At 59.3% G+C, this 11036-nt stretch overlaps 1 protein-coding gene across 2 annotated transcripts in view; it reads right to left on the bottom strand.

Annotated features, from left to right (window-relative positions):
* Nucleotides 1–1380: 1380 nt before the first annotated feature.
* The window catches only part of RTN4RL1 (reticulon 4 receptor like 1), a 66300-nt gene continuing 56644 nt past the window's right edge, over nucleotides 1381–11036 (bottom strand). Inside the window, exons 1-2 of one of the 2 annotated variants that reach the window (XM_070482605.1) lie at nucleotides 4447–5039; nucleotides 1381–3439 (exon numbers count right to left, since the gene is read on the bottom strand). In XM_070482605.1, the coding sequence (XP_070338706.1) occupies nucleotides 2115–3439; nucleotides 4447–4981 (1860 nt within the window). In that variant the 5' untranslated portion in view covers nucleotides 4982–5039 and the 3' untranslated portion in view covers nucleotides 1381–2114. Of the gene's footprint in view, nucleotides 3440–4446; nucleotides 5040–11036 lie in introns of those variants that run through there. The other variant, XM_014827047.3, reaches the window with a different exon arrangement.

Genomic DNA, 11036 nt, shown 5'->3' with positions numbered 1-11036 from the left:
CAGGACCAGCCTGCTCTGGGGAAAGACACAGAGAGGGTGCCGGCCCAGCGCGGCCAGAGTGTAGGAAGTGAGTCATATTCTGTGCGGGTGAGGGAAGAACCAGCGAACAGAGAACAAGAGTGTGTGTGTGTGTGTGTGTGTCTGCGTGTGTGTGCACGAGGGTCCCTGTGAGTCAGCATGCCCCTGCCCCATACGGCTCCTCCTGCCAACAAATGTGCTGTGTTCCCAGAGCTGTGCCCGGCCAGGCTCGCCCACCCCACGAAAGCCCGGGATCTGCCACCCCTTTAGGAATGCGGGGTTAGGAAATGAGAAACAGGGTTCTTGTCCAAGAGAAATTTTTTTAATTATTATTTTTCTCTCTTAATTGGATTCAGTGTTTCTTGCTCCTCACACACATCCTCTCTGGTGGGGAATTCAGGTTTGTGCAAAGCGCAAGGGAGATTGTGCTCGCCCGGGGCTCCAGCCAGCAGCATGGCCAACCTTGATCAGTTGGAGCCCCTGTCTCCTGTCTGGGCTTGCCTGCTCCATTCCCTGCACACCCCTGCTCCTGCCCCTGAGTCTGACCCCTCTGACCTCTGCCTGTCCCTGGGCATCTTCATAAGGGCCAGGAGAGACCGGGCCTCCGTAATACAAAAGTGCCTGAGATGGTTCTTGAAATTCTCTCTTTGTTCGCCTTCTGCTAAGGCTACCTGATGCTTTCTCTCCTGTCACCCTACAGAAGGCCCTCACTGGGATGCCCATCAAAGACCCTCAAGGAAAAATTCAGCAGCTGAGCCATGCTGGAGGCCTGGGCTCATGCCCAGAGTCTCGCTGGCCTGTCCAGACCGTTGCTGGCAAACCCTAGGCTGACGACACTGCCCAGCCCATTGGACTAACACTGTGGATGCTGCCTTGCCCATCAGCTTAAAAGACCCAAAGCCCCTTCCTTCCCCTTCTCCATCCAGCCTGTCTCCAGGGCCTGGCTCCCTGACGTCCAACAAGCCGCTTCTCACTTCTTACTTCGACGCCAACAGCTACCATAGTGGGGGAGATGGGGCGCTCTGGGGCGGCAGACGGGCTTGTGTTGCATATAAAAACATGGTGATGCTCTAAATAGCTAAGAATATTGGTCCTCTGAAGTGATTCTTGCTGCCTCCCCTTCTCCCTGACTCTCCCCACTGACCCTTTGCACTGAGCCCTGGCAAGCCCAGGTTACATGGGGACGATTGTTGCCAGGTTGGGATTCTAGACAAAAATCCTATAACTCTTTTCTTGCTAAAAATCACCAATACAATCCTTAGTTCATCAGATATAGTTTTCCGTATAGTTTATAAACATGAGAAGACATACAGTTTGGTAAGGGAGTGGGGCGGGGGACCTGTGCATTTGTGTGTATATATATGTAGAGAGTGTGTATATATATAAGTGGACGTAGTTATAAAATTGCACCTCCTCTGAGAACCTCGTGGAACACGATGAAGTTCTAAATTTCAGCTTCTGATGATCTTTCCTTTGGTAGTTGGTTCTTGGAGCCCAGCAGTGGGGCCTGGGTCTGCCAGGGTTGCCTGAGACATCAGGAATGAGAGGCGGTACCCGCCAGGGAGGGGCTGAATGAAGGTGGCACATGGTTAGATTCAGGGCGGGTTGACTAAGTGGCCTCAAGCAAGAGCCAAAATGCCAGCTGCTCATATGCTCCCAGACGGCTGGTTGACCCAGCCTCATGAGTGAGCCTCGTCTGTTCTCCTCTGGGTCCTGCTTCCTCCGGGAGTGGTGGAGGCCCTCAGACCTCTCCAGATGACCAGGATTCCACAGAGCCCGGCTTCTGTGCGTGGGGCACTGTCCCATGATTGCTAAGGAAGGATTCGCTTCGCGCATTTTAACTGCCTTGTTGGATGGATGCTGTCCGTGGGTGCTCGGCAGGGGCTGGCTGAGTTGCTGGGTGAGATGTACTGATTCCCTCCAGCTTGGGGCTGTACACTTTGGGTTTATAATCCACCAGGCGGGGCCCAGACAGCAGCCAAACCTCTACCAGCCTTTGCCTGAAACCCAGCAGATCCTCCACTTGTAAAAAAAAGAAAAGAAATTCTGTTCCTCGGTGGACATGTGGCAGTGCTGGGTGCTGGCGCTTCAGGTCCTCAGCGGAGAGTGATTGCCAGCCCCAGTATCCAGGCCAGGAGTGAGGCCCCCAGGGAACCGCCCGAGGAGGCCTGCTGCACCCCGCTGGGGGCACGGATGGGGGTCCTGCGGGCACACTTGCCCTTCCTCTTGGGCCGTGCCGTGGGCATGATGTCGAAGCCGAACTTGTGCTGGTAGTCGGGGGCGTAGTCCTGCAGCTCGTGGGCCTGCTTGCCGGCGCCCACCTTCGAGACCTGGTTGCGATTCCTGTGGCTGGTGCAGTTCTTGCCTGGCTTCTTGTAGCCCTGCCGGGAGCCAGGCAGATGGCCACGTGGGTGGCCCTTGTCCCTGGCGGGGCCGTGGGGTGGGTGGTGTTCCTTGCGGGCGGCCCTGTCGGTGGTGGTGAGCGTGTGCGACTTGATCTGGTGAGGGGACGCTGGCCCTGTGCAGTTCCGGAAGTCCTCGGCCCGCAGCAGCTTCAGGTCCTGGCCATGCCGCAGCTCGGGGGATGCACAGGGGACGGCGGAGCTCGAGCCTCGGAACCTCCGCAGCCATTCCCACAGGGAGCGTGCCCGGCAGCCACAGTCCCAGGCATTCCCGTTGAGCCGGAGGAACTCCAGGGCCCCCAGGGGTGCCAGGCAGTCACCCTGCAGCTCAGTGAGACTGTTGTTGAAGAGGAAGAGGGTGGTCAGCCTGCGGAGGTCATGGAAAGCCCTGTGGTGGACCCACTGCAGCTGGTTCTCATGCAGCAGCAGCCGGTCCAGGTTCACCAGTCCCCGGAAGGTGTCCTGGCCCAGGCTCCACAGCTTGTTGCCATGGAGGAACAGGTGGCTGAGGTTGACCAGGTCCACAAAGATGTCATCCTGGAGGTACTCAATGTGGTTGTCCTGCAGGTAGAGGTACTGCAGGCTGTGCAGGCCACCAAAGATGCCCGCTGGCAGGGCACTGAGCCCACACTTATAGAGGTAGAGGGCATGGAGCTTCACCAGGCCCTGGAAGGTCTCGGGTGCCAGCGTCCGCAGCTGCCGGTTGTCGCCGAGATCCAGCTCCTCCAGGTGCACGAAGCCCTCGAAGGTTCTGGGGTCAATGAAGGTGATGTTGTTGGAGTAGATCCACAGGGTGACCATAGCGGGGCTGAAGTGGCCCCTCTGGAGGAGGGTGATGCGGTTGTTCTGCAGGAAGATGCGCTCGCTGTCCTCTGGGATGCCCTCAGGGATGGCATCGAAGTTGTGAGCCTGGCAGCTGACCGTCATGGGTGCTGGGTAGCACACGCAGTCCCGCGGGCAGCTGCCACCCAGGGGCAGCTCCCCGGCCAGCAGCAGCAGCAGCAGTTCCACACAGCACCCTGGGGGGAGAGAGAGCACAGCCAGTTCAGGGGCTGCCTGGGGAGGCAGGAGCCAGATGGGTGCAGGGCAGGGGCAGGCATCTGACCCTCCTTGGCCAGCTGGGGCTCTGTCCTTGTCTTTGCTGTGCTCAGCAGTCTGGGATGGTAGACCCCCAAAGGCCTGTCTCCTGATGGGAGGAAGGCAGGGGTCAGGCCCCCATCTGGGGCTAGATACCCTGGGGCCCACCTCTACTGGGAATTCTAGCCCCAGCCTGCACTGTGAGGTAAGTTTGGGCTGAAGGCTCTGAACCCTCATACTTCCCTAGCTGCACCCTGCAGCGGCTGGACCCTGCCCCCTCAGGCTCTGTCAGCCCCACCAGGATAGGGGTCACAACCTATGGACACAGCAGCCAGCCTCCTGTTCCTGTCTCAGCTCTGCCACTTAGTTGCCATTATCTGCGAGGACAGTGGTGCAGACTCCTGTTCTAACAAAGTAAATATCTCATGTGGAGTCCTGAGGAGCCTTTTTATTTAAAATTGTCCCAATAACAAGCAAAGTACACATGCATGACACCAAAGTTCATCTTGAAAGATGTCTCATTTACAGTGCCTTCTGCGTTCTCCTCTATGCAACATGCAACACCCCTCTGTGCCTCAATTTCCTCATTTTTAAAGAGTAATAGTTGTCCCTTGCAGAGCTGTGAGGATGTACTGAGAGGACACACGTGTGCGAAGGACTGAGGAAGGCACCGGGGCTGACGGGCTCTGGGGCCCATGAAGCTGCCAGAGTGAGGCCGCCCCTCCCCTGTCCCCGCCTCGCTGGAGCTCCCAGGCTGTGGCTGCAAACCAGGCCTTGCCTCACGACTGTCCGGAGCATTTCCTCTGTAGCTTCCCTCTAATTGGGCATTAATTAGGCATTCGTTAATGGATCCTTAAAATAATTTATTTTCGGATGCGTCCAGCCTGTGGTCAGATAATAGCCCCGTGCTCATTATCGGAGCAGCCTCATTATGGACGATCATCATTACCTGCCTTTTTCCAGGGTCGCAGCTGCCCCGGGCGGCCTGGCAGGCGCGCTGGCGTCGGGGAGACAGGCTCCGGGCCTGCAGACCTCCGCCCTGCAGGGCCAGGCAGCCATCTCGTCCCTGCCTGGGTTGGCCTCCTGTTCCTTCCCTTCCAGCCTGGCCAGACGGGCCTCTCGGGAGTGCCGGGCGCCTGGGGCAGCTCAGCTGACTCTTCCCGCTGCCAGCTATGCCCAGAGCACGTAGAGCGAGACAGCCAGCCCTCCTGGCCACTCCCAGCCACCCGGCTCCCAACCTCACGCTGGCCACCCAGCCGGGCTCCCGGGCCTGTCACCGTCTCAGCCGCCTGCCCAGCCCAGGCATGGGTGGGCCTCGCCACCACTGCCACCCTCTCGTTCCTGGCAGAAATGGTGTTGTAAATAAGTGACAGCTCCCAGCTGTTGGGAGTTATGGGCTCCCAGAGAGTGGAGGCTGCTTCCTGTTCCCCTGTAATCACATAGCTTTGGCCAAACGTTTCCAACACATAAAAATCATCATGCATAATTTGGTTTTTGCATAATTGGGTTCGGTTGTGATTTCAGAGCAATTATGACCTCGGTGGCGGTGGTGGCAGTGCAGCTGTGAGGACCCTTTCTGGGCCAGGCCACACTCTACGCAGCCCCTGCAGTGCCTTCAGCCATCGTGACGGCTGGACAGCCTGCAGGCCAGAGGCTGGTGCCTCTCTAGCCTCAGTTTCCCCTCTGTAGGGGATGACCGCTAAGCCTGCACTCCGCACATAGCCAGGGAGTTATGCCAGCGCCCCTACGTGGAGGCTTGGCTCTGACCTCCAGCCCCCTACTGCTCACCTCAGTCTGGCCAGGGCCCCAGCCCCGCAGGGGGAGGCAGGAGTGTGAGGGGATGGGAGCCTGACTCTCAGGAAGCATTCCTGCTGCCTTGAGCCCCCAACACCCAGGGCTGGGAGGGGGCCTAACCCACACTGGCCGCGCCTTCCACAGAGCCCGCCATCCCTTTTCACTCTCAGCCAGGGCTCCTCACCCCTGCCCGGGCTGCTGTCTTCTAGGAACCCTGCCTCGGGGGGCAGCCCCCTGCCGCTCTGAGGGAGCCCAGGGCTCCCCTCTTAGCTCAAGGGCATCACGGTGCTCACTGCGCTGAAGGGAACAGAGCCACAGCCGTGACCCTGTGCTTGTGGGACACATGCCACACCAGACCCCCGGGGGGCCTGCAGAGACAAAGGCATTCCTTCCCTTAAGTCCCAGCGGAGACGCCCAGTGTGGGGGCGGCGGGGAGCGTGGCAGGCGCAGCACTGATACCGCTTGACATTTGTGCGGCTTATGGAGTTTACAAAGAGCTCCGCTCACGCCCCCCTGACCCTCGGAACTACCCTGTATGGTGGTAGGGGGGTGGTTTCTCCTGCGCCCTGACCCAGGTTGGGGGCAGACAGCCCTTCTGCCGGTTATGTGGCTCTGTCTCTACGAGGCCTGGAGGTGGGGTTCTCTGAAATGGTCCCCAGAGAAGCAGGGGGCCCTATGGAGAGCCGCACCCCTCCCTCAGATGGGGCCCACAGGGAACGTTGGGCCACAGGGGAAAATGGGCAAAGACCCCGGTTTGTGTGAAAAAGTCAACTGCCCAAAAATCTAGGCATGGGCTTAGCAGCCGGCAAGTGAACACACTGTGGCAGGTGGGAGGAGTCAGATAACAGGTCTGACAGAGGGCAGGAGCCACAGCATCCTTCCTCTGAGAGGAGCACAAAGGATGCTGGGACCCCAGCCAGCGCTTGGAGCTTCAGCACTGCCTGGAGGCAGGGGACCCAGGCCCGGGAAGCTGCCCTTGCAGCTAGCCCTGCCCCTCCCATTGGCACTGCAGTGGGTCTCCGCTCAGTCTGCTTCTCCACCCTGGAAACTGGTCCCACCTCTAAGGTCTTGGACCAGCTGTCTCAACCAACCCCACCCGTCCCTGGCACCCCCTGGCCCTGGATCATCACCCTGCCGGGTTTCTTCCCACGGAGGCTGGCACTGCGTTGCTGAGGCTCCTCCTGTGCCCCCTCCGTGTGGCCCATGGGATCCCCGACCCGCTGACTGCTGATTAATGTACTAACAATGAGGCTGGTACTAACAATGCACGGCCTTTGCCATGCATTTTAAAACTGCAAATTAGCAGGGATCCAAGTCTCCTCAGAGGAGCCTTGCACTCCTTCCTGTCAGCCTCTTCGGCCCCGTCCTGGGTGGGGCAGGGACTGCTCTGCCTGAGGGGGCTCTTGCCCTCTTCCACGGGATCTCCTCCTCTCCCTCCAGGGGCATCCACCTGACTGACTGCTCGGTTACTCCCAAACCGCCCGGCCTCCCACACATCACTGGCACCTCCGTAGCCTCATTTGCTCCTTCCTCCATTCAACACTTGTCACTAGGGTCCTGGTGTGTCCAAGGTGCCAGGGCAGGGAGGGACCCAGGGAGGAAGTGGGCAGGTCCTCATGGGTTCACTAGCAGATAGGGGGTCTCACAAGACCAGGCCGTCCATGTGCCAGGGCCCAGAGTAGGCACCGAGGGGTATGTGTGTGTGGGAAGCTCAGGGAAGGCCCCTGCTGCCCCTGTGCCACCTTCTCCACAAACCCCTCTGCTCCCCTGTCAGCAGAGAGGATGTGCAGGAAAGGAGAGCTCATATTTTTTCATGTCCTCCTTCCTGCAAACCCCAAACCGCTCACCTTCTGGGCAGGAACCTGTGGGAGCAGAGGTGAGTGGCCTGAGCATGGGCAGGCACCTCTCTCAGTCCAATCAGCAGCCCATTCATAAGATGTGCTTATGATAGTCCCATGGGGGCTGGACCTGGTGGGATGGGTGGAAGGGCATTCCAGGCAGAGGGCACAGCATGTGCAAAGGCACTGAGGCAGGGAAGCAGGTGGTAGGCCCCCATCTTACCCCAGCCCCTCTCTCAGCCTCTAAGTAACCAGAGCTCCCAAAGAGGCAGTAACACCAGCTCAGCTTGGCAGGGGGAGGCCAGAGAGCTCCCCACTGGGACCAGCACTGACAGGGCCCCTGCTCCAGTCCCAGGCCAGATGGTCAGCGTGACAGGAGCCCTGCAGCTTCCTTGCCCCTGGCAGCAGGAAGAGAGCTAATGAAGGAGGACCCAGCCCTAAGCATACACCAGGTTCTTTACACGCAATCCTCACAAGGCCCCCGTGGGTGCTGCACCATTTCACAGAGGAGGAAATGAGGCACGCAGAGGGAAGCAGCTGGCCAAGGCCACACAGTTGGTGAGCAGGGCAGTGGGGCAGGCTTCGCCCAACTGACTTCTAAGAGGAGCTCCACACTGCATGGGCAGGGCATCCTCATCTGAGGCTGGTCAGGCCTCCCTGGCCCCAAGGTCTCCGGCCTCCCCCTAACCTGAGTCTAGCACTTGTCCGTACTGAAGGGGCTGCCTCCCCCTACACCTGTGCAGGGACAGCAATGGCATCCCCACGGGTCTCCGGGCAGGTCCATGGGGCTCTCTGAGGCTCAGAGATTGGTCAGCCCTGTGGTCAATACTTCTGGCTCTGCAGCTGCCCTCCCCCAGCACAGGGCTGAGCTCTCCCCCGCCCTCTGCCCCAGCCTTGCCAGATGCTCCTCTCTAAGCCAATCGATGCTAACCGAATGGCTCTGCTGGTCGGATAACAGCCTCAGGCCAGGCTGGCTGTGCTCACAGAGCTACTGGCGCCTCAGGACACTTGGCACAGTCCCTCTGAGCTGCAACCAAGCACAGGCCACTTCCCGGTGGGCCTCCTCTCCCCACCCCAGCCTAGCCCAGCCCTGGAGACAAGGAAGCCAGCCAGGGCAGAGCTGGGCTTCCCTCCTCGGCCCCCACTGCTGGACATGGGGCGTTCGCTAGGACGGCCAGTTGCTCCCTGTCCTACAGCACAGGGCGGTAGGATGAGCACAGGTTTGGGAGACCTGGGTCCCAGCTCCCCGACTTAACAAGTGTGTCCCCTTGCTTGTGTGAGCCTCATTTTCCTCACCTGTGAAATGGGTAAGCTCATTTAAAGCTCCCCCGGCACTCTATGTCTGCAGGTGCCTGTATGCACCTGCCTCCTCCATCCCTCCATCTGTCAAATGCAATCCATCTGAAGCTGAGCTGCCGCTCCCCAGCAGGTGCATCTTCGCCATCTCAGGTGACCACGGCTCCTTCATTCCGACTACTCAGGCCAAGAACCTCAGAGTCCTATCGACTCCTCTCTCTCTCACCTCACACCCAATCTGTCAGAAATCCTGCTGGCTCAACTTCAGAACTTATCCAGAATCCACCCACTTCTCACGGCCACCACCCCAGTCTGGGCCGCCATCATCTCTAGCCCGGACTGGACTGTTACAACAGCTTCCTGAGTGGTCCCTGTGCTCCCACCCTGACCCCTACATCTCTGCTAACACAGCAGCGAAAGAGAGTCAGAGCATGTGGCTCCTGTGCTCGCACCCTCGGGGCTCCCATCACACTGATAAGAACCCTCCAGGCCCTCAGCACGTCCAGAGGTCTGCCCGGGCGCTTCCGCTCCCCCTTCTTCCGCTCCCTCTCCCCCAGCCTCATTCTTGAAGCTCTCTCACATGCTGGGCAGGGCCTGCCTCCAGCCTGGTGCACTTCCCAGGATATCCCAGGGCTCCTGCCCTCACCTGATTTCCAGGTCTCTCCCCTGTCACCTTCTCAGTGAGCCTTCCCCAGCCACCTATTTTAAATGAGCCCCTTCCCTGTTCTGCTTTTCCCCAGAACATCCGGCCTCTTCTAATAAATTATAGCATGTCTTTATTTATCTTGTTGATTTTCTGCCCTCCCCTGCCCCACTGAGCATCAACTCCACAAGGACAGTGATTTTGTCTGGTGTGTTCCCCACTGTACACCCAGGGTCTAGAACAGTGCCTGGCACACAGTAGGTGCTCAATAAACACAGTGGTTCTTATTAGCACTGAGGCCTCCGGGGTGAGAGCAGAGACTTGGCCTTGGCTTTCTCCCCAGAGCTCCTTGTCCTTCGCAGGGGTGACAGCAGCGAGGGGTGTTCTGGGAGGCCTGGGGAAGGGTGACCACGCAGGTCTGCCTGGGACTCAGGGGTTTCCCAGGATGCAGGACTTGTAGTGCTAAAACTGGAAAGTCCCAAACAAACCAGGACATGTTAGTCAACCCCCTGAGAGCCAGGACTGTGCCCCCCACTACCCAGCCAAAAGAACTCTCAGGGGCACAGAATGGGGAGGGGACAAACAGGCAGGCAGGAAGCACGAGTGTTCTCCGGACGCCCACCTCTCAGGCCCTGTGCCTGCAGCCCGGGAGGCAGGCCTGGGCTTAGACGGAGCCTGTGTGTGCATGTGTATGTGTGTGCATCTGTACACACCTGTATGTGTTTATCTATGTGTGTGAACACGGCCGTGTGCACACGTGCATGCACGTATCTGAGTACACGTGTGTATACATAAGCACACGTTTGTCTCTGGAGACCCCGGAGCGGGCTGGCAGCGGGACCCTTTCATGCCGTGCATCCCTGAACTCCTTCCCGAGCAGGGGCAGGGCCCTCCTTCCAGCCACGCACCCGGCCTGTGATAGCCCCGTCTTATCTCCCTGCTCACCCTGGCTTTGCCTTTAGCTCCCGCTCTCCTCCTGACACGCTGAATTATGTACCCACTCCAGGTCCCTCCAGCACACGAGGCTCACCCTGGCTGGGAAGTGGGCGGCCCCGTATTGAAATAACCTTTCAGCTTTCATCTGCCGTGGCTAGTCCCCCGAGCAGGCCTGGCTGGGAACGCCGTGCTAATTGGGCTGCTGAGCTCTCAGGGGGCCTTGTTGGAGCAACCTCGGGCTCCCCTATCCTCTGTCTTTCCTCATCTACCCCTCCTCACTGCAGGGGTCCCTGTGTGTGTGTGTGTCTGGGAGAGGGTGCTAAAGGCTGGTGCGGGCGGCTCTGTATCCAGGCACTGCCTGGGCTTGGGATCAGCCCCAGTGGGAGCACATTTCGGCTGGGCAACCTCAGGCAGGTCCCTCAACCTCTGAGGCCTCAGTTTCTTAGGCCGGGAACTGGGAGTCAGAGCACCTGCCTTATTGGGCATGGGCAGTGCTCAGTGAGGCTGTGCCCCTGAACTGCTAGCTCAGGGTGGGCTGCAGGGGAGGCGCGGCCAAGCGTGGTGTTTGCGTTGCTGCTACTGTTAACGGGAGCAGCTGCCACCCCCTTAGGGCTCTCTCCCCAACCCCCAGTGGACCGTGGCCTTTACCCCAGCCACCCTAGTGTTTGCAGACCCCAGAACCTGGTACAGGGACCTGATAGATGGAACACTGAGTCAGGGCTCAACCCCAGGTTAAAGTTTGCTGCCAGGCCTTGGCTGCCCCCAGGGCACAGCAGGTGGGGATGGGGTCTTGACCTCTCTACTTTGCCCTCTCTCCCAGTCCGTCTGTCTCCATCTGGAGCCGCCAGATCTCTGCAGGAAGCCCCGGGCACATGAGCTCTACCTTTGCCTCGTGAAGCCCTCTTAGGGCTCATAAGATGTGTCCCATGTTACTCAAATTTGCTCCCCAGTTCGGGGGCCCCAGAACCTGGGCTGTGGCAGTGCAGACTGCAAGGCTGAGGACCAAGGGCTCCTGAGAGCCAGCCTTCACAG

The sequence above is a fragment of the Equus asinus genome, chromosome 13 (assembly GCF_041296235.1).
Source record: "Equus asinus isolate D_3611 breed Donkey chromosome 13, EquAss-T2T_v2, whole genome shotgun sequence".
Classification (NCBI taxonomy): domain Eukaryota; kingdom Metazoa; phylum Chordata; class Mammalia; order Perissodactyla; family Equidae; genus Equus; species Equus asinus.
Note: the sequence above shows the minus strand (reverse complement) of the source record. Positions and strands in the feature narration are given on the sequence as shown.